This window comes from Podarcis raffonei, chromosome 15 (genome assembly GCF_027172205.1).
Source record: "Podarcis raffonei isolate rPodRaf1 chromosome 15, rPodRaf1.pri, whole genome shotgun sequence".
In the NCBI taxonomy this organism is placed as follows: Eukaryota; Metazoa; Chordata; class Lepidosauria; order Squamata; family Lacertidae; genus Podarcis; species Podarcis raffonei.
In genome coordinates, this window is record NC_070616.1 from 6,935,930 (window position 1) to 6,959,608 (window position 23,679).

General features: G+C 46.3%; 1 protein-coding gene across 6 annotated transcripts in view; it reads right to left on the reverse strand.

Annotated features, from left to right (window-relative positions):
• The window catches only part of ACACA (acetyl-CoA carboxylase alpha), a 183,804-nt gene extending 160,125 nt beyond the window's left edge, over positions 1–23,679 (reverse strand). For 4 of the 6 annotated variants that reach the window (XM_053367490.1, XM_053367488.1, XM_053367489.1 and 1 more), the window contains exons 1-5: positions 23,207–23,679; positions 13,485–13,531; positions 11,232–11,484; positions 4,333–4,465; positions 3,255–3,393 (exon numbers count right to left, since the gene is read on the reverse strand). In XM_053367490.1, coding sequence (XP_053223465.1) covers positions 3,255–3,393; positions 4,333–4,465; positions 11,232–11,484; positions 13,485–13,531; positions 23,207–23,331 — 697 coding nt within the window. In that variant the 5' untranslated portion in view covers positions 23,332–23,679. Of the gene's footprint in view, positions 1–3,254; positions 3,394–4,332; positions 4,466–6,597; positions 6,749–11,231; positions 11,485–13,484; positions 13,532–23,206 lie in introns of those variants that run through there. The other 2 variants (XM_053367491.1, XM_053367492.1) reach the window with 2 other exon arrangements.

Sequence of the window (23,679 nt, forward strand, 5' to 3'; positions counted from 1 at the left end):
ACTTCACGGGCATCTTGTGAATAATTGCTGGCCTGCTCCTGACACCCGTCCTATCATTAGACTGAATAAGGCGGCCACCTCAGGCAGCAGATTCTGGGTGGCATAAAAGGGTGGCATGTGGTTAATCATTTTGTTCATTACTCCTGTGGATAATTACAACTGAATTAGCTCCCAATTAGTTTCCAGGCACAATTCAAACCCTGCAGTCACCATCTGAGACCTTTCTCTATGTGCCCCCAATAGGAGGCTGCAGAGGGTGGTGATCGGCCTTCTCAGCGCTGGCTTCTGATTTGTAGAATGCACTCCCCAGGGAGGCACTCCGGCCTCCATCACTGTCTGTTTCAAGGGCCCAAGACAAAATCAGTTTTATTCACATGGGCCTATATTTCAGTGAGGTGGGGTTGAGCTGGATCTGTTTTCACCGTTTATTTTTAAACTTCTAATGTTTGTTTTTCTTTTAAGTTGGGCGGAGTTCACCATTTTGGAAAGAAGTGACTGATACATATAATAATTAATAAATTGCTTAATTCATTGTTGCTAATTATTTGCTGCCAGCTGGATTTGAGAAGGGAGGCTGCTCCCCACAACCGCCCATCCCCACTGCCAATAATATGGGATTGACCTTTTTTCTCTATTCTAAACTCTGCTGTCACCATTCCACTTGGCACTGAAGTCCTCTCAAGAGCTCAAGGACTTCCCCAAAGCATACGGAAGGCCTAAAAACTTCAAAGTGCACAGAATTCAGACTGGAGATGGAAATACAAACAGAAACCAAGGCTTGAAGTGGGAAAGCTGAGCTTCCCGAAGAGCTGAAATGACTTTTTCACAGGCTAAGAAACAGCCAGGCCAAGAGATGACCTGAAAAATGGGTTTGCCTTCAAAGACATAAAAGTGTGCATTTCTTTCTTCTTAAATATATATATCTATCTATATATATATATATATGCTTTTTTAAAATTTTTGAGTATACAGCTTTAAAAAGCCAATAGGCTGTACAAATAAAGGGGGGGTGGACAACAACTCAGAACTGTAACTATGACTAAGGATAGACAATGTTTTCATCATCATCTTCAGCATTAATAAATAAATATGGAGTGACAGGTCAGAATTTACATCATAATGAAATCAGATCAAAAGTGATGAAAAAGACTCAATTGGCTGGAGAAGGGGACAGTCTGAAACATGTCTAAGGCAGGCAAAAGGAGAATCCATCATGGGGAGGCAAGTGCCCCCTCCATAGTGATGCGTGAGTCATTGGAGGTTTGTACAATACACTATTGTTGGTTATAAATGTCATAAATGGAAACCACCATATGTCAAAATGATCTCGTTTACCAAACCTCGGACAACTACAGTGGTGAGTCAGATGTGCCTTTCTTAAAATTATTTGGCCACACACAACTTGGAGCAGCAAAAGTCACTAGAGCCATTAAAACAATTGGATCAAGAAGTTCAAGGAAGTGCTTGTATAAACAGGTGTGTTTTCAAGAGCCAGCAGAACGCCAAGACCAACAAGGCTTCTCGCACTTCAGCAGACACCTTTAGCATGCTAGCAACCTGTGTGCCCAAGAGACTTCTCCTAGCTTTCTCCCTGTGGTGCTAGATTTCAGCTGGCAGGGAGACTGAATATTCCTCTATGTCAAAAGCAGACAACTGAAAATAGAAATGCTCTCCTATATTCAGCTTATAAGCCCACACACCAGTTAAAAACAAGCGCTCCTTGCTCCTTAGATGAATCGGCCAGATGGTTTGATCCCGAACTTTTGTAACTCATAGGTTTCAGTATAAAATGTCATCACTGGAGAAGATATCAAACTAACTAACATGCAAGATATTCCAATCTGATTCCAGTACAAGCATCTGAATAAGCCTATCTGCAGAAATCATTCAGAAGCCGTAGGGTAGCATAACTGCACATGCCTATTCCTGACCTCCACCATGTGAGGTAGCGGGAATCTACTATTTGAAAGTTGACAGCCAAATTCAGTGTTGCTGTCACCTTCACTAACAGTGAGATTAAGCAAATGAGCAGAAGCAACAGGCTGCGTTTCTCAAACTGTAGTCCAGGGACCACTAGCACTCTAATAGTTCCATTCAGGTGATGCACAGAAAGGTCACAGAACAGTCAGGAATATCTGAACCTGCCCCCAAGCTTGGTTTTTCTTATCCCCAACAATGGGAATCCAAGCTCTTTTGACCACAGCCAGATTATCAAACAGATTTACAAGGCTCTGGTTTAGGGCCCGCAATTTTCGTAACCTAGCACAGGTACACTTTGCCAACTTTTCCTTTAAAAAATTACCTGTTCAGGGTACTTTTGCTTAACTTGATCTGAACCTAATATCAACAAGCCTCATGCCTGACATGAAATGCTCACATAAAAAGGCACATTTTATAAATACAAGACAATGCGAGTGTTGTATGCACTTTGATCTGTAGAACAAAAAATGCCCTTCAGATGGTCTGCAGACGTCCCAAACAATTCAAGGGCTCCTCAGGAAAATAAAAACAACCAAGGACCACTATCCTTCATAATACATAGACCACACCATAAACTTGAAAGCAATTACCACAAGGCTCCTCGGTTGTCCAAATCTGGACATTGTGTAAATTGGCAAGAAACCCCATACCAGCCTCCAGAGGTTGGCAGGTCTCCCCAACCTCACACAAAGTCAGAGCACCTGGAAGCTAGCTTTAAAAAGGAAGAAGCCCTCATACCCAGCTTGGGAAGAACATGGTGGTTCTTTTCCTCCAATCACACTCAGCCTCAAAGGTGGTCCACGTGTTTTCGCACCTCAGAATCCCCTTCCATCCCAAGACAGACAGAGCCTTTGTTAAGCACAGACTTGGGCTACCAACCAAGGCCAGCCAAAATCTGGCCCAGTTCTCTTCTCCCCGCAATGTCATACAAGAACAGCACCCTACTTCAAAGGATTGTCTCCAACTAAGTTTTAGTCAAGAACAGATCCACTGCAATTAATGGACCCAAGTAAGTCATGTCCATTATTTTCAATGGGTATACTCTGAGTAGGACAAGATTTGGGATACAACCCACTCTCAATAAAAGCGAAATGCCACTTTGGAGCAACACAAGTCCTAGGGTTGAAAGCCTCCCCTGGTAGTAATCACTCAACAGAAAGCACTTTAAAAATTGTTACAGGGTTAGGGTTAACTTTCTATAGTTGCAACAAGCATAAGAGGGAAATGGGGGGTGAGGAGGGGGAGAGGGGTGAAAATAGACTTCCAAGGTTCACCTGCGTTGGCTTTCAAGTCTTCAGGCGTCACCATGACAACAAACCGGATGGCTCGCTCGTTCCGAAACATCTCGTAGGACCAGCGCCTGATGGACCGCATACATTTCACCGCTGCAATTCCGTTGTTGGCAATAAGGACCTAGGCAAAACGGAATGGAAGCCTTTCAAAACAGTCGTTCTTAAACTTGTTGAACTCCTCCTCCCCCCTCCTAAAAATAAGAAAACAAAAAACATCCCCTTACTTCACCTCTGATCACCACCCCATCCAGCTGCCAAACAGGTTCTTCAGAGGAAGTGGGCCAGAGAGGACATTTTGAGGCTTCCACCTAAAGCCAACCAGGCTGGGAAAGAACATCTGTGACAGCAGAAATTTCCACACACCTCCTGCCTCTCCAGTTAGCTCAGCAGATTTCGGATAGCCCTGACTCTTTGCAGCCGGGCTATCCCATCCTGCCCTGGACTTTTGAAACATAGGCAGCTCCCTTATTACAGGCTGGCCAATGGGTACATCAATCCTAGTGTGCTCTATCTAACAGAGGCTTTCCAATGTACACTTGCCAGCCTCAAGAGAACACAGGCAAACAAGGTCTTGAGACTTTTCCTGCTCAACCCAGGGAAGGAGTGGGCAGGATTTTGCATGTGGGACTTGTGGTGTGCCCCTGTTCATACACAATTTGAGCCCTCCAGTTTCCACGGTCTCACCCTCTTAGCTTATCAGGCCCCCACTCAGCTTTATCAGGGCCCCAGAGAAATTCATACATGGTTTGGGCACTTGCATAAGAACATAAGAAGAGCCCTGCTGCATCAGGCGCAACACCCATCAAGTCCAGCATCTCACAGTGGCCGAACAGACACCTACAGGAAGCAGGTCCCAAGTGCCACAACACCTCTTCCCATCCACAATTCCCAGCAATTGGCATTCAGAGCCACACTGCCTTCAGCCGTGGAAGCCTTGTCCTCCAAGAACTTGCCTAAACCTCCAGCAAACACCCAACCACATTGGGTTGCATGCCTCTGGATTCCTAGCTTTTGAGAAGTAAACTTTTCTTATTTTTAGAGAGAGAAAACTGCAACTCACCTTCTCAATGACTTTGTTCCCCCCAAAGCGAGTGACGAACTCTGCGGGTGACGCAACGGTGAAATCCCTCTGCACGTCCACCTTCTTTCTATCCCTGCCTTGCTTCATGAGGTGGAGACCAGACATACTTGGCCTGAGAGGAAGAAAGGAAGAGAGTGGTGTAAGAGCTGCTAGACTTAACTTCCAATGGAGGCTCGTCCAGCATCGCACATGGGGAACTGCCCCACCAACCCCCAGTTTGCTTTCGGCCCAACACTGCAGTCTGCCTTCAAACATACAGCCAATCTGGGAGCGGCTCTGCTTGCTATGGGCTCTGGCTCCACCTACTGTTGGCCTCCCTGCCTGCCGCCCCACCAGTCCCAAAGGGCACCACCGCTTGCTTGCTTCATTTCTACAAGGAATCCTCAACCTTTCGAGGATGTCGGCAGTGCCATTTTTGCCATTTCCCCATAAAAATAGCTTGAAAACGGCATTTTTGTGATTTTGCCCCAAAACAACTTCGCTCCCCCTCCCAAAAAAACCTCAACTATTATTCTGTCCAGATTTTCACTGTCTGAAATATGGCAACCCTTCCTTAAGCCAAGTTAGATCATTGGTCCATATAGTTCAATGCAGTGCACACCAGCGTTCTTCAATTTATTTATTTATCTATTTGATTTGATTTGATTTGTCTGAAGATCACAGGGCAGTTTATAGAATAAAAATACAAAATGAGAACACAAAATACATAACCAAAAAAAGAGCCAACCCCCCCCACAACACATTTAAAAGGCCATAGATTGTTCAATCAGTTTATAGAGGTACATTTTCGTCCAGCGCCTAAAGGCGCCTTAAGTGTCAGGTGAGCCTCCCTGGGGAGAGTATTCCACATAAGGGGAGCCACTGCAGAAAAGGCCACCCTCTGGGCCTCTTGTGGAGGAAACACACAAAGAAGGACCTCAGATGATAATCACAGGTCAGGGCTGGTTCATATGGGGACAGGTGGTCCTTGAAATATTGCCTCAACCAACCAACTCCCTTCATCCCTAGTCAATTTAGCCAGCGATCATGGGTGATGGGAGTTTTAGGCCCTTTCTGTGCTATACATTTAAAGCATGATAATATCACTTTAGTGATGTATGGAAGTGAGAGCTGGACCATAAAGAAGGCTGATCGCCGAAGAATTGATGCTTTTGAATTATGGTGCTGGAGGAGACTCTTGAGAGTCCCATGGACTGCAAGAAGATCAAACCTCTCCATTCTGAAGGAAATCAGCCCTGAGTGCTCACTGGAAGGACAGATCGTGAAGCTGAGGCTCCAGTACTTTGGCCACCTCATGAGAAGAGAAGACTCCCTGGAAAAGACCCTGATGTTGGGAAAGATGGAGGGCACAAGGAGAAGGGGGCGACAGAGGACGAGATGGTTGGATAGTGTTTTCGAGGTTACCAGCATGAGTTTGACCAAACTGCGGGAGGCAGTGGAGGACAGAGGTGCCTGGCGTGCTCTGGTCCGTGGGGTCACGAAGAGTTGGACACGACTAAACGACTAAACAACAACAAAATATCACTTTAAACAGTCACAGCCTCCCCCAAGGAATCCTAGGAACTATAGTTTGTTAAGGGTGCTGAGAGCTGTTAGGAGACCCCATCCCCCTCATGGAGATACGATTCTCAGAGTGGCGTAACAACCAATCCATCTTCCTAGGGAAGTCTGGGAATCTGTTTATGCAGAAGTAAGTCCTGCCAATTTGTAAGAACATGTAGGGTCTCAGCCTCAGTGTCAAATCAAAAGGCATTCAGGAATGCCAGCCAGCCTTTCCTTTCAAAGCATGGTGGGCAGATATATCTCCCTGCAGAGCATAAAAATCCAAAACAAAAAACTACTGAATTGGTTTCTTGGACACCAAATCAAAAAGTCCTGCAAAAATCTAAACCCTGTCTGTCTCCTCCTTTTTTAAAATAAAAAATAGCTTCTCTGAGCAATTTGCTGCCTGCAGTGTCAAATCTCAGCTTCCTTCAGGCAAAAGATGTCAATTTCTCCCCGCCCCCCCCAAAACCAACAACGCTCACCCAAAGAAAAACCTTATAATTAAAAATTAAGCTGATTTATACCAGTTCACAACTGACTGAAATGAACCTTAACCACCCCCACCACACGCAAATCACCTCTCTAAATTAAGGTTAATAAACAACACCCCTCCAAAGTGAGAGTAATTTAAAAATAAATAAATTAAAACCCACCCCTTCAAAGTAGGATTATCAACCTCCCTCCACCTCCACCACCCACCTTTGAAGCATATGATATCTCATTGCCTGACTGTCGTCGGCTGCTTCTTCCATGCTGGCTCAGGAATTTTTTATTTTATTTTTTTAGCAAAAGGGGTTCCCTGGTTTAGATCTTGAACCGGACGGCACTCTGACAGAGAATGCTACTCTCCTTCCTCTGAAGCTGCAGCTTTTTCAGAAAGATCCCTCCCTGCATCACCCTCCTTTAAAATAAAATAAAAAATTGAGCAAAGCTGCATTTTACTGGCTGCTTCGCATTTTTAACCTTTGTCCTCCTGCTTTTTCCTCTACATGCACAGCTCATCCACGCTCCTTCCCAGCGGTGGGCATTGTGTATACAGGGGAGAGCATTCACTGATTTGCCAGGGAAAGAGAGAGAGAGAAACAGCTGATTAGGGACTGGAGGAGGGGAGAGAGGGAAAAGATCTCAAGGTTATGTAATGGGGCTTATGCAGGGACGGGCAGAGAGGCTGGACAAGCGCTGTGACCATGGCAAGACCTGGAGACTCCTGCAGGAGAAAGGATTGTATAGCGCTCCTCAAAACCCTCCTTCATAACTTGGTACCGGGCACAAAAAGAGTCTCCGGGAAGACAAAAGAAGATTCATCGCAGCAGAAACTTTAATGGATTGGAGGGACCCACTTTAAGCTCTGGCAGCCCATACAAAACAAAACAAAAAACCTGCCACCATAAAGCTGGGCATCTTCAAAAGGTGCTGAAAGAATTAATATTATTAATAAGAATATGTAATATGCCATTGCTATAACAAGCAGAGGGCGCCAGGGTCAATCCCCAGCATCTGCAGGCAGGGCTGAGAGTGGCCTCTGCCTGAAAGCCTGGGACTGCCCTGCTCCAATTAACTAGAGATACTAGGGATTGAGCCTAGAGTCTTCTGCATGCAAAGCAGATGTTCTGCCACTGCGGTACGGCCTTTCTGCAAGCCATCTTAGGGAGAATTTGTACAGGCGGCAAACATTTTCCAAATGTCCAGCTGACGTGTGGTCATTGACACGTGGGCCATTTTGAACCCAGAAGAAGGCAGAACAGGGGAGGGGTGTAACAAGGCAGGGTGGGCGGGCTTATGCGCACTCCGCTGTCACTCACAGGAGCCAGGAACTGAACCCCCACGTAAAATGGTTGCTGCCTGTATTTATAATATAATATATTATATTATATTTATATTATATTACTGTGATCCACGCGACGGTCACCTCCAGACTGGATTATTGTAACTCGCTCTACGTGGGGCTGCCCTTAAGACTGACCCAGAAACTCCAGCGGGTGCAGAATGCTGCAGCGAGACTCCTTATGGGGTCTTCGCTGCGAGATCACATTCATCCGGCGCTATATCAACTGCACTGGCTACCGGTGGAGTACAGGATCAGGTTTAAGGTGCTGGTTTTAACCTTTAAAGCCCTATACGGCCTAGGACCCTTGTACCTACGGGACCGCCTCTCCTGGTATGTCCCACAGAGAAACTTACGGTCTTCAAATAAAAACATCTTGAAGGTCCCAGGCCACAGAGAAGTTAGGCTGGCCTCAACTAGAGCCAGGGCTTTTTCGGCTGTGGCTCCGACCTGGTGGAACACTCTGTCACAAGAGACTAGGGCCCTGCGGGACTTGACATCTTTCCGCAGGGCCTGCAAGACAGAGCTGTTCCGCCAGGCCTTTGGCCAGGGCACAGCCTGACTCCCTCCCTCGGCAATCTTCACGGAGCTCTGGCCCAATGGTGGCCAGTGGCTTGAATTTAATTAACTTTATAATGAATGGTTTTAGAGTGTTGTTTGTGTTGTACTTTTGTATTGTTTTATTGTTGTTAGCCGCCCTGAGCCCGGCTTCGGCTGGGGAGGGCAGGATATAAATAAAATTTATTATTATTATTATTATTATTATTATTATTATTATTATTATTATTAGTGTTCATTCCTTCCTCTCTTCCTCTCTGAGGATTTTTATTTTGTTTCCCCTTTCTGGTTGTGAGCCTAAGAAGCTGCTTTATAAAGCTACCTACTCTGGCTGGCAGCAGTCCTTCAGGGTCTCAGGCAAAGGGTTCCCTCCCATCACCCACTGCCTGATCCAGGACTAATTCTGGGCCCTTCTCCTGAAACAAGGGGCCATAGGAACATAGCAAGCAGCCTGAGACAGAATCAAACTAATGGTTCATCTAGCTCAATACTATACTAACTGTTAGTGACTCTCCAGGTTTCTAGACCAGAGTCCACCCTCAATATGCCCTTCTCCAGATCAGAACTAGGCACAGAAGCAGCTGTCATACAATGAGTCAGACGCACTAGTCCATTTAGCTCAGCATCGTCTAAACCATGGGTAGGCAAACTAAGGCCCGGGGGCCGAATCCGGACCAATCGCCTTCTAAATCCGGCCCGCGGATGGTCTGGGAATCAGCATGTTTTTACATGAGTATAATGGTCCTTTTATTTAAAATACATCTCTGGGTTATTTGTGGGGCCTGCCTGATGTTTTTACATGAGCAGAATGTGTGCTTTTATTTAAAATGCATCTCTGGGTTATTTGTGGGGCATAGGAATTCGTTCATTCCCCCCCCCCATATACTCCGGCCCAGCACATGGTCTGAGGGATGGTGGACCGGCCCCCTGATAAAAAGTTTGCTGACCCCTGGTCTAAACTGACAGGCAGTGGCTTTCCTGGTTTTCAGGCAAGGGACATTTCCAGCCCAACCTGAAGATGCCGGAACCTCTCCCATCCGCTCTGTAGATGCATTTTAAATCAGTTGTGGTGTCTTAAGGACAAATACAGTTCAGCTGCTGGCACCCTTCCTAGGAAAACAGCACAGCAAAACACCAGTTACAAAACAACAACAACAACAACAACAACGCCCCATCAACATACCCAGAGCATGTGCTGAAGAAAATGTTGGGCAGGAAAACCAAAGGGCCTCATGCCTGTTGGCCACAAACAAGATTCAGAAACTGCAAAACACACAGCTACACAAGGATCACAAGGAGATGCAAGCTGTAAGCACCTCTCGCCCCTTTCTGGTCTCTAAATGGCCCAGGAAGGCTGTCTGTTCTAGAGACATACCTGACACACATCACAGAGAGGAGCCCCCGTCAATCTCAGCACAAAGGCATGATGCTGGATGCTATCAGTGATGTAGCAATTTTTTATAGAACTCAGCAGTGCACTGCCTAGCTTATTTGCAATGCCAACTACAGGATGCGCCACACAGAAGCCAACAACAGGATTCTGCCACATAGAAGACGTTTTCAAACAACAACAACAACAACACACCACCCTTCAGTCCAGGTTTTGCATTTTCCCCATCTAAGCAAAGGATGCCATGCCAACTTCAGCATCCTGCAAATCGAAAGAGCATCTGCACATTTAAAAATACCAACCCTGGAGCAAAAAGAGAAAATTAAGAAATACCAGCCCTCTCCCACGGAAGTGCTTAGGAAACAAGTGCTTAGGAAAACGATGGGACCCTCCAAACACCCTTTTTGTTGTGTATTCATTATGATTTGTGCTCGTTATGGTATCAGGGTGGCTAAATGAGATCTTGCCATAAATACTGTTTGCAACTGCAAAGGTTTCCCGGCAGACAAGCTCTATCAAAGCTATGGAAAATTACGAGAAGGGGGTTAAGGGGAAACCTTGCCCAGGTTACCTGAAATTGCAACACCTAAAGGGCTGAGAAATGCCTGGCAGTGGATGGGATGTGTGGCTGTGTTTGGCTTGGCAGGGCACGAGCTAAGCAGGTCTGCACTAAGGGGAGAGGGCTTTGCCACCACTAAAAGCCAAAAGCAAACAAATTGAGAAAGAAGTGTTCAAGGCTGTATCCTGACTGCGCACAAAAAAAGTGCTTTCCGTTCCACACTTTGGGCATGCCAGAGCCACGCGTTTCAAGTAGCTCTTGGCTCCCCCTTATAACTTTCTGCCACTCAGCAGAACCGGCTCTCCACCTTAGAGAAGATCGGAAAGATGACACCGAGAAGCCCGAGAGTGGATGGGCTCGTGCAAAAGATCAGGTCTTGCTTTCGGGAATCTGGTTGGCTAAAAGATGCTGGGCAAAATGGGCCATTAGCCTGATCAAGCAGCCAGGCTCTTCCTGAGTTCTTAGGCGGAAACAAAGTTAAATAGCACATAAAATTATCCATGGCAGCAAGGGGGGGGGGGTCGAAAGCAATGCCGCAAGTGAAATACAAATATTCCTATAAGCCAAAAGAGAGGGAGTCGTCACCTGGGCCTCAGTCAAAGAAGGCTCTAAGAATTATTAATTTGACTTACGAGTTGTTTACTACCAAAAAAAGAGAGTCTCTTACCATAAGTCCAAAGATACAATATATCATATTTTTCCATGTATAACTCGACCCCATCTATAACACAACCCCTATTGTTGGGGACTCAAATTTATGAAAACAGAGGAAGATGACCCCGTGTATAAGATGACCCCTGTTTTTTAAAATTATTTTAGAGTAAAAAAACCTAGTCTTATACACGTAAAAGTACGGTAAACCTAGGAACAATAAATTGTAATATAAACTATTACCGTACATTATCTGGCAGATGACCAGCTCTCCATCCCTCCTTTAAGGATTAACAATTGCAGTAAGACAGAAGAGTGTGAAAAGAGAAAGGATTGAATGCTTTTTGTACCTCATATGATTAGGCAAGCTGTCTTGGACACTGGAAGGACCGAGGTCAGAAAGGGAGTCTGAGCTGACGGAGACGGGAGACAAGGACTGCTCTTTGTCCTCCAACAAGTCGATTTTCACCAAGGAGCTTGTCTCATCCTCAGAGTTATCCTCCGACACGGAGCCAATGATGAAGCGAGAGTGCACACTCAGCTCCAGGGGCTTGTCCTCTGGCAAAGGATCGCCCATCGTGCCTCCAAAGTAGGTTTGCACCACTAAGAGTGAAGGGGAAAGAAAAACAATCTGAGCTTTTTGCAGATTTACCTTGACACCAGCCATGGCAAAAACTGGGAGAGCCTTTAAAAGAATGCTATACAGATTGCTTCTAATTGGTCACATAAACTACAACCTTCAAATGCTTTGATTAAGAATAAGCTAACCATCAGCCACTTATTCTAGCAGCACTTGGAACTGTATCTCCCCCCAATTCACCAGTTGCCCCTATGATAGTGGAATTCTGCAATATATACAAATCATTACACATATGTATATTCAGTCATTTTGCAGGATTTATAATTTTATTCGGCTTTTAATAGGTACCGTATATTTCGCTCTGTAAGATGCACTTTTTCCCTCCAAAAAAGTAAGGGGAAATGTGTGTGCGTCTTATGGAGCGAATGCAGGGTGCGTGGCTAAGCCAGAAGCCAGAACAGGGAGAGGGAGTGCTGCGCAGCACTCCGTCTCGCTGTTCTAGCTTCTGGCTTAGCTGTGCAAAGCCTTCGGAGGGCAGCGGGATGAAGTCACCCCGCTGCCCTCCGGAGGCTTTGCACAGGTACGCCCGAAGCTAGAGCGGAGCGCCCCCTCTAGCTATTCTGGCTTTTGGATAGCCCCCGCGAAGCCTCTGTAGGGCAGCGGGACGAAGGCTCCCCACTGCCCTGCGGAGGCTTCGCACGGCTCTTGTGGGAAGTGGGGGGAAAGGACAGAGCACGCGGCTCTGTCCCTTCCCCCACCTCCCAGGCAAGCCCCCAAGAACCGCGCTCCCTTTAAAGAGCATGCGGTTCTTGCGGGAGATGGGGGAAGGTACAGAGGTACACGCAGCCTCTTCCAGGCAGGGGGAGACTTCATCCCACTGCCCGGGAGAGGCTTCAGCAGCTATCCCAAAAGCCAGATCCCTCTTGCTGTTCTGGCTTCTGGGATTCAGATTTTTTTTTTCTTGTTTCCTCCCCCCCAAACTAGGTGCGTCTTATCGTCTGGTGCGTCCTACAGAGCGAAAAATACGGTAACCACTCATAAACTACGGACAGTGCCTCCAAAGTTATGATAAAGTCATGTTAATGACATAAAATATAAAACTACCATTGTTGCCCGGTCTAATTTCTCTGTTCCTTTTCAGAGCATTCCATTGACACAGCAGAGAGTTTCACAGATACTGTCTCACTGGACTCAAATATCCAGTCATTTTGATATTAAGAGTTCCACAAAGCTTGCCTATCATGCTGGTGTTGTGTCCAGGGTTTCTACTCCTTCATTTATATACTTAAATAAAGTCAAACCAAGTCAATACAGAAGCGCCATTCCAGAATACATTACACAACAATTCGACTAACTGTTACACAGCTTCTGGAAAATAAAAATTTAAAAACCTGCCTGATCTATACAACTTGTGGAAGTCCTCTTTATATACATGGAAGAGGGATCAAGGTTGCTTTATTCTGCTCCAGAGGCTAGGACTCAAACCAATGGATTCAAGTTAAAAGAAAGGAGATTCAGACTAAACATCAGGAAGAGCTCTTTGAGGGGAAGAGTTGTTTGACAGTGGAATGGACTCTTTTGGGAGCTGATGGAATCTTCTTCATTGGAGATTTTAAAGCAGAGGTTGGAGGGCCATCTGTCATGAATGATTTAGTTGAGATTCCTTAAATTGCAGGGGGTTGGACTAGGTGATCCTCAGGATCCCTTCAACTCTACAATTCTATGGTTACACACACACACACACACACACACACACACACACACAAATTACAGAATTTGTGATGTCCTAGGTACAGAATTTTGGTCATCTTGGTTTTTTAAAAACCAGGGTTGTACAACACAGTCCTGACAAAGTGCACCCATAATTAAAAAATAATAACAATAATAATTTTCTTATTTGTACCCCGCACATTTGACTGGGTTGCCCCAGCCACTCTTAGCGACTTCCAAAAGATATAAAAACATTACATATTAAAAAGCTTCCCTATCCAAGTAACAGCAGCAAATAAAAGCAGGCGCTGACCTCTTGTGATCCTTGTTATTTGGTTCGTTATCCACTGCCAGAAGGAACTGAAAAGGAAGAGACACACAGAGAGGACAGGAAAATTAGAAGCAGCGGGAAGTCAGTCTGGAAGAACAGGAATGCACGGTGAAATCAAGAGCCTTTGCCAAAACAAAAAGCAACTGCAATAATTAGGCTAAGATCACAAATGTCTCCATAGGAATTGACAGCTTGGAGGGAGGGCATCTGCTTTGCAGACAAAAGGTCCCAGGTTCAATCTCCACCATTTGCAGGTCAGACTGTGGAAGTCCTCTGCCTAAAACACTGGAGAGTTGCTGTGATTCGGAGGAGAGCAAAACTGGGCCAGGTGGGCAAAAATAGACTGATCTGGATCCGATATATTCTGCCTGGCCTTTGGTTTGGACTCAGTCTGACCCTTATGTTTCCCTCCCCTTATGGTTTTGATCAATGGGCTACTTTTAAAATAAGGCTGAATTTTAAATTGCATTTTAACCTGTATTTTAAATTGGGGGTTTTTTGTCTATTATGTTTTTATTCTAATTTTACTGGTATCGGCCGCCCTGAGCCTGGCTCTGGCTGGGGAGGGCGGGGTATAAATAAAGATTATTATTATTATTATTAGGGGAGGGAACACAACTCAGCGCTGCAGCACTTGCTTTGCACAAGAAGATTCTCAGGTGTGAACTCTGGCATCGCTGGTTAAAATGATTCAGTACCAGGTAATGGGGAAAGACCTGGATCACAAGTGGCAATGATGTGCCTTGTGGACTTCCTAGCAGCAGCTGACTCACAGGACTGCTGCGAGGATAAGATGCGAAATGGAAGAAATGGAAGAAATGGAAGAATCATGGAGCAGCAGCTCAGAGAAGGGCTTTCTGCGTGGTGACCCCTGTTCTGCGGAACAGCATCTCTTTTGGGATGTGGCTGGCACCCACTAGCTAAACTTTCCATAACAAACCAAAGATGTTGTTTTTTCTTCCAAAAAGCTTTCCCAGCTGGATGAATGGATGTCTGCCACAGGTATGTACTGGGCATTGCTTTTGAATTACAGTGGTACCTCAGGTTACATACGCTTCAGGTTACATACGCTTCAGGTTACAGACTCCGCTAACCCAGAAATATTACCTCGGGTTAAGAACTTTGCTTTTGCTTCAGGATGAGAACAGAAATCCTGCAGCAGTGGCACAGCGGCAGCAGGAGGCCCCATTAGCTAAAGTGGTGTCTCAGGTTAAGAACAGTTTCAGGTTAAGAACAGACCTCTGGAACGAATTAAGTTCTTAAGCCGAGATACCACTGTAATATGCTTCTGTGTTATCCCTAGCTACTCTTTTACCATTTTTGTCTGTATTTTATACATCACCTCAAGATGTGTGTGGAAGGCAATTAATAAATAATTATTAACAGTGGTAATAATAATTGATATTGATTAAAGTTATTAATAGTAATGAACAATAGCGAGCTGCTGGGAGGAAAGGTGGTTGCAATGAGTAAGCAGCTCCCTGGAGGAAAGGAACATACAAAAATGTAAAGAGCTTTACTCCTCCTCATCCAGGTAAAACAAAAAAATTTTTTCCTTCCAGTAGCACCTTAAAGACCAACTAAGTTAGTTCTTGGTATGAGCTTTCGTGTGCATGCACACTTCTTCAGATACTGAAGAATTCTTCAGATTCTGAAGAAGTGTGCATGCACACGAAAGCTCATACCAAGAACTAACTTAGTTGGTCTTTAAGGTGCTACTGGAAGGAAAAAAAATTTTTGTTTTGACTATGGAAGACCAACACGGCTACCTATCTGTAACTCATCCAGGTAGTAACACTTCCTTTTCACAACTGTAAGAGTGCCAATCCACAGATGAGCCAAGAGCTGCAACAAGCACCGACATGTGCCTGTGCCCAGCCGTGCCAGCAGAGCCTCCATCCTACACATGTTGCAGCCATACTCCACCCACTTGTCAGCCATTGCGAGACACAAACGCACACCCAGAAAGGCCTCCGGATCCCACTCTGGGTCACCCGCACGGCTCTGCTAAAGCCCTAAGCCGGGCTCCCACCCAAGGTCTTTCCCAAGACTTGCTTCCACAGTCCTATAAAGAGATCAAGTTTAGAATGCTTGAGCCAAGAGTGAGAGAACCTCAGGCCCTCGGCACCTCTCTATCTGGCCCTTGGGGTTTCCCCCAGATCACACCCTTCAGTGGCCCTGCTTGGCACCCAGAGTGTTTTTGCCTAGCTGGGATGGGTCTTTGAACTGGATGATTTATAGAGAGTGGGGTGTAAGTGGGGGGGGGGTGTAGAAAGGTAATTTTTACTGTGCCCGCTTTTACCTCTGGCATGTCCCCACCCCCAGGATTCTATGAGATCACAGAGTGTAATACTGAGCAAAGAATTCAGCTGCCCAAGGATCTCAACTTACCAAATAAATAAATAAATAAATGCAAGAAAGCTTCTAATCTTCATGGCTGCAAAGATGTTCTGCTACAAGTAGAACAGTAGCTCTGTGAGGGGAACAGGGGTCTCCTCACAGATTTCAAGACCCTTAAAAATTTACAGTTCCCATGATTCTTTGGTGGAAACCATGATGTAATGATGATACAGTGGTACCTCGGGTTACATACGCTTCAGGTTACAGACTCCGCTAACCCAGAAATAGTACCTCAGGTTAAGAACTTTGCTTCAGGATGAGAACAGGAATTGTGCGGCTGGAGGCCCCATTAGCTAAAGTGGTGCTTCGGTTAAGAACAGGTACCACTGTACTAAAGTAGTAGCGTAAAGTACGGATGTGGACTGTGTCTCAAACTGCAATATATCATCATCTTCTGAGGCCCTTCTTCGTGTGCCTCCTCCATGAGAGGTCCAGAGGGTGCCAACACAAGAACGTGCCTTTTCGGCAGTAGCTCCCCAGTGGTAGAATACTCCCCCAAGGGAGGTTCAGCTGGCACCTTCGTTATACCTCTGGTTAAGAACTTAATTCGTTCCGGAGGTCCATTCTTAACCTGAAACTGTTCTTAACCTGAAGTACCACTTTAGCTAATGGGGCCTCCCGCTGCTGCCGCTGCACGTTTTCTGTTCTCATCCTGAAGCAAAGTTCTTAACCTGAGGTACTATTTCTGGGTTAGCGGAGTCTGAACCTGAAGCGTCTGTAACCTGAAGCGTCTGTAACCCGAGGTACCACTGTACACCTTTAGGTGCCAGGCAAAAATGTTCTTCTTTAACCAGGCTTTTGTCTGATTGACATCCCTTTAAAAATGTGTTGGAGGGGGGGGGAGTATCGGGTTGTTTTTGTTTTTATTTTTACTATGTATTTTGTGTTTTTATATGATGGTTTTATGCTGTAACCGTCCTGAGACCTGCAGGTATAAGGGCGGTATACAAGATGTCATAAATAGAAATAAGCCAACAGGCAGGCCCCAGTCTTCACATCCCTTCAAGCAGGTATGATGCACAAAAGAGAAACTCCATACGGCAGATTGTGACGCTTTAGGATTATTTTATTACCGTGCCGATGGCTGCCCTATGTGGGTTGTCCTCCAAAGCTGGAAATATTTTGGACAAACTGAGCAAGACCAACGCAAATCCCTCAGCCCTCTATTTAATCATGTGTGGGTTTTTTAATCAGTGAGTGAAATATCAAGGCACACATCCAACCTGTTCAACCCCACATCCCAACTAAAGGATTGCACAGGCTAACAGGGATTACAACACACTGTGACGTAGCCAATATCACAACACCCATATTATTGACTTTAAGAACTGCAACAAAGTATCTCGCCTCCCTGCACCCACCCACTGAAGTACTTTTAATCTTTTCCCTCCCTTGGCTCAGAGCAAACCACCCATCCTAGAGTCACACGACAAGGAGAAACTCACAAGATGCTCTGGAAAGCCAGCCTTCCCCAACATGGCACCCTCTGTCTCTTTTGGAGTACAATTCTCATGAGCCAGCACAGGGCAACAGGCTGAGGGAAGGCTCTGTTAGTCCAAAAACAACTGGAGGGGCACATCTCCCCCCACTCCTGAGTTAAATCCTCCTTTGCAGGGAAGTGCCAACCTATCAGGGTCAACTAGGGATGCTAAAGCCTGTGTACATGTCCCATCTTGCATCACAATCCAGAAAGCATGTGCAATGTGTGCCTTGCAAGTCATTTGGATGGAAATCAAGGCAGTCAAGAGTGCCCCTTTGCAAAAGCAGTGATTGGCCAACCCTGCAAAGGGACTAGTGGGTGGAGATTTAAATGTCTGGTTCAATGCTCAGATAAGATTGGAGTTTCCGCTGCAACACACGCCTTCAGTGGGATAGCAAATACTGAACTTAGATGAAGGCAGGGCAGTCAGGTTTTAATCCTTTCTCCATTGCAACACCTAGAACTACAGGTTAAATGTGCTTCAGGTTGAGCGTTTTTAGGTTACGCACCGCGGCGACCCAGAAGTAACGGAGCACGTTACTTTTGGGTTTCGCCACTTGTGCAGACGCTCAAAATGACGTCGCACGCATGCGCGGAAGCGGCGAATCGCGACCCGCACACGCACAGACGTGCAGACGTGGGTTGCGTTTGCTTCAGGATGCGAATGGGGCTCCAGAATGGATCCCGTTCGCGTCCAGAGGTACCACTGTAAAGGTAAAGGGACCCCGACCGTTAGGTTCAGTCGTGGCCGACTCTGGGGTTGCGGCGCTCATCTCGCTTTATTGGCCAAGGGAGCCGGTGTACAGCTTCCGGGTCATGTGGCCAGCATGACTAAGCCGCTTCTGGCGAACCAGAGCAGCGCATGGAAACGCTGTTTACCTTCCTGCCGGAGCGGTACCTATTTATCTACTTGCACTTTGACGTGCTTTCGAACTGCTAGGTGAGCAGGAGCTGGGACCGAGCAATGGGAGCTCACCCTGTCATGGGGATTCGAACCGCCGACCTTCCAATCTGCAAGCCCTAGGCTCTGTGGTTTAACCCACAGCGCCAACCGAGAAAAGGAGGTTGAAAGAGAGCCAAGGTTTTAGGGCATCAGGTAAAACCACCACTGTGAGAAGGGTCTCAGCTCAGCAGTAGGACATCTGTTTTGCATGCAAAAGATTCCAGGTTCCTAGTCTGAGATCTTAGAGCAGGCTTCCTCAACCTCGGCCCTCCAGATGTTTTGAGACTACAATTCCCATCATCCCTGACCACTGGTCCTGCTAGCTAGGGATCATGGGAGTTGTAGGCCAAAAACATCTGGAGGGCCGAGGTTGAGGAAGCCTGTCTTAGAGAGATGTTGCCACTCAGTGTAGACAATATTGAGCTACGTAGTCCAATGATCTAACTCTGCAAAAGGCAGCTTGCTCTGCTTCTATGAGAGGCCTCGGGGCTCAGTTTAGGAAGACTGGCTGGCTGGCACGCCAAGCAGAAGCACACTACAAACTGCAACGTTTTGTTGCTGTTCCCACTTGTTGCTATTCAATACAACATTTATTGCTAACTTTTAATGATGAATAACACTTTGTGTAGCTGAAGCGGGCTCTGCTGCTTGATAAGTTTATGCTGCAGTAAATTGCTTAGTCTGCTGCAGCAAGAACAGCCAAGAGTCTTGTGACACTATAAAGGCTTAACATTGCTACCTCTCTGGATTACCTGTGGTTCTTCCAGAAGAATGAAACTGTTCTTTGGAGACTTTAGAACTGCAGGACGTTTGTAGAAAGGAAGGAGCCAGTGACATAGATCAGTAGTTGACCTAACAACAATTATTAGAAAATTCTATGACCTTTTTCTTTTTTCTTTAAGTGTCAACATGCTTAACTCTGTTCAACTCCTCTAAGTTCAGGCTTTGATACTCACAGTTCTATTACGGATATGGTGGCCAGGAACCCGGCGAATATTGGAGGTCACGGCTGGGGTGAGATCTTAATCTAAGACTTCTTGGCTCATAGCTCAAACACTTAACCCACAAAATATCCCAAGAGATGGTGGCTTTCTTAAGACTAACCCAGCAAGTTAGTTAGTTAGTTTCTTAAGACTAACCCAGCAAGTTAGATCTAGGAGTCTTGGTTGACCACAGACTTGACATGAGCCAACAGTGTGACGCGGCAGCTAAAAAAGCCAATGCAATTCTGGGCTGCATCAATAGGAGTATAGCATCTAGATCAAGGGAAGTAATAGTGCCCCTGTATTCTGCTCTGGTCAGACCTCACCTGGAGTACTGTGTCCAGTTCTGGGCACCACAGTTCAAGAAGGACACTGACAAACTGGAACGTGTCCAGAGGAGGGCAACCAAAATGGTCAAAGGCCTGGAAACGATGCCTTATGAGGAACGGCTAAGGGAGCTGGGCATGTTTAGCCTGGAGAAGAGGAGGTTAAGGGGTGATATGATAGCCATGTTCAAATATATAAAAGGATGTCATATAGAGGAGGGAGAAAGGTCGTTTTCTGCTGCTCCAGAGAAGCGGACACGGAGCAATGGATCCAAACTACAAGAAAGAAGATTCCACCTAAACATTAGGAAGAACTTCCTGACAGTAAGAGCTGTTCGACAGTGGAATTTGCTGCCAAGGAGTGTGGTGGAGTCTCCTTCTTTGGAGGTCATTAAGCAGAGGCTTGACAACCATATGTCAGGAGTGCTCTGATGGTGTTTCCTGCTTGGCAGGGGGTTGGACTCGATGGCCCTTGTGGTCTATTCCAACTCTATGATTCTATGATTCTAAGTTCACAGCTGCACTAGGCAAGGTCCACAGGGCTTCCTTACCCAAATCCAATAGCCCATTTGCTAACATCTACTAGATCTCACAGGCTGAAAATTACAAGAGGGTAGATTTTGGGTTGAACATTACGAGCTGCATCTTGAAGATAAGAGCAGCTAAGCAGGGGGAGTGGGCTCTCTCCCTTCCTTGTTGCCTTCAAGGAGAGGCCATACAACCTCGAATCTGGATTTCCTGTTTCCTAACTGGGTTAGATTAGGAACCTGCCAAATCTATTATTTGAATCTATTGTGCTTCTGGGCCACTGGTCTTCAAGATGCAGGTCAGGACCATAGCTGTCAACTTTCAGATTTGAAAATAAGGGATCAGCAGCCTCAAAAATAAGCGATCAGCAGCCTCACCTGTCCCGGGGACAATCTACAGGATATCTAACAATCCGGGATAGCAGCGGGAAGCAGCGGGAAACGGAGCTGGAATAAGGGAATTTCCCACAAAAAAAGGAAAGGTTGACAGCTATGGTCAGGACCCACTCTCAAGTGTTGCAAGAGAAGAACTATTTTTCATGAAAATATACAGCATCCAAAATTTGTGATACAGGACCCCCCTGTCCAGCAAAATGCATGCTTACACTAAAGGTGAGTCCCAAGTCTGAAAGCATATAAGGCAACTGTTCTAGCAGGCTTGAGATTTTAATCATGGGAACCAGCAGAAAACTCCAAACCTATTTAATCATTTTAAACACAGTAGGGATTACCTGACCTCAGGGCAGACCTTAATAAAAATAGCCAAGGGGGGCGGGGAGGGAGAGGTGATCATATCAAGCAAATTCAACAGAATATATGCACCCTGCAATCTTGTTCAGTGGGCAGATGCAGACCCCGGCCAGGCTGTCCCCATCATCACCACAGCCACACCGTTGTGCACCTACTCTGAACTTATTCTTATCATCATCATCATCATCATCATCATTATACACCAGCACTTAAAGCCCTCAACAAGTTAGGCCCCAAATACACAATACCAACAACTCCAAACTTACGTTGAGGTTACATTCCAAGGCACCACACGTTTAAGTGAAATCGTGTATATTTGAAACCCATTGAAAAAGCCTGCAAACAACCCATCCTCGTTCCACCCCTTTTGTGACTTTTTTGTGACATTACTGGATCACTTTTGTGTTCGATGCAATGCACACGCATGTGGTCACAGACATCTCATGGGCACCTAAAACGGTGGCTGCCTGTATCTGAAAGAACATATCCTGTGCTACAGACCCCCGCAGATGTTAAGGCAGCTAGAGGGGGTGCCTACTGGTATACAGGGGCTTGGAAGATGGCATTCTCTGTAGGGACTTCTAAGTTGTGGAATTATTATTATTTTGATTTCTTAGAAGGTCCCAGGATAGGTTACAACAACAAAATATGTTTTTAAGAAATACAATCAGAAGATGGGTGGCGGGGGGGGGATATTTTTCCTTTAAAATCTCTCACCAGTATCAAATGCCAGAGTTACAGAAGGAGTGGGGAACATCTTGGGGAAGGGCAATAGCCAGCGTTAGAAATTCGCCAGGTGCCAAGCGCATTTTGCACCTGGCTATTGGGCACTTGGAACCAAGTGAATGTGCCCAGGTGCCCGGATGGCACCTGACATCTCCACCATCTGGAGGTGCATGCCTGGGGATCCTTGGATCTTGACTATTTTCACACACTAGCAACATATCCTGTAGAATTCTGTTATATTTTATCTGCACAATCAGAATGAATTTCAGGGACCAAAAGGTTGTATTGAAAATAAGACTTTTGAGCCATCTGACCCCAAAATGGCAACTAGGCATCCTGTTTTAGTGACTGTAACCCTGTTTTAAGGAGCCATTTGGCACCTAGCTTATGTAGCTGAATTTCTACCACTGCCCATAGCTCAGTGGATACAGCATGTGCTTTGCACACAAAGGTCCCATGTTCAATCCCTGGCATCTCCAGGATGAACTGGGAATGTCCTGCATCTAAAACCATGAAGAACCACTGCTAGTCAGTGTACACTAAGATAGGAAGCTCAGTGGTCTGACTCAGTACGTATAAGACAATTCGCTATGTTCCTATTGGTGGCCTTCCAGATGTTGGATTACAAATCATCCCTGACTGCTGGCCACGCTGTTTGGAGCTGATGGGAATTGGGAGTCCACCAACATCTGGAAGAATAAAGGTTCCCCATCCCTGGTTAGAATAAACTGGAGATTTACTGTTTACAATAAATATACTGTGCTATCATCACACTCCTCCTCCTTGCCCTAGTGGTTTCCTACACTGGGGAATAATCCTTGTTGCTCCCTTCATTAGGCATCCCATCCACATTCCGGGGGGGGGGGGCATCTTATTTCCTCTCCCCTTCCACTCAATCCTCAGGAAGTAGCAATCTCCCTGAGATTTTTTTAAAGCAGAACTGCTTAGGCGCCAGAGACCAAATCCTGGCAGACTGCTGTGTGTGTGGCTGTGTACACACCATACATTTAAAGCATATCACATCCCACACAAAGTATCCTGGGTACTGTAGTTTGTTAAGGTTGCTGGGCACTGTAGCTTTGTGAGGGGTACACCACAGTTCTCAGGGTTGGGGAGGGGGCATAGCTGTCAACTTTTCCCTTTTCTTGCGAGGAATCCTATTCGGAATAAGGGAATTTCCCTTTAAAAAAGGGAAACGTTGACAGCTATGGGAGGGGGGTGAATGTGTACAGGGCAAATACTCAGGCACAGGCTGTGATTAAAAAGCACTTTCCCCTATCTCCTCGTTCATCAGGGAGCCGCCCTTCCCCCCAAGATCTAGACCCCAAACACCCCCAATACAGAGGACACACATGCAACAGTGACCCACTTCCTTGTGCACTCCAACCACGCAAGATGGACTAGGACTGGAAACAAGGAGGAGCCGGGGATGGTGCTGGGAAGGGAGAGAAAGAAAGAAACCAGGGTCTGACCTCTACCCCGCTCCCGTCTCTTTCATCGTAAGGCTACCATGGCTGCACACTGGTACCCGACACCCAAAAGGGCTGCTGCTGCCCACGTGGTGCTCACCTCCAGGTGCTCTCTGCGGAGAAAGGAGGGATGCCCCCGAAGCCTCCAGGCCCGGCGCAGCAGGCTGGCGGCGCTGCTCCTCCTGTTGCTGCTGCAGAAGAGATGGTTGGCAGGCACTCTCCCATTCAGGGCGAGAGTCTGCGTGGTGCCTGTGCGTGTAACACACCAGCCTAAAGCTCCTCCTCCTTCCCACTCAATGCCGGAGTCCCTCCCATCTCTTTGAAAGGAAGAGGGGGAGAGGGGGAAAAAAGGATAATAATTTAAAACTCCTCCTTTATTCCCCCCCCTTCCTCCACTCCTTATTTTATTCTGATTTTTTCTCTCTCGTCTGTTTGTTTGTTTGCTGAAAGCAACATCAGCCACCGGAGTGGTGTGATGGGAAGCCGGTTACTCCAGATCAATCACCTTTGACCCTCCATCCATCAGCCACTCGCTTGCCACCCACTTTCCCAGCCTCCGCGTCCCCTTGCAGC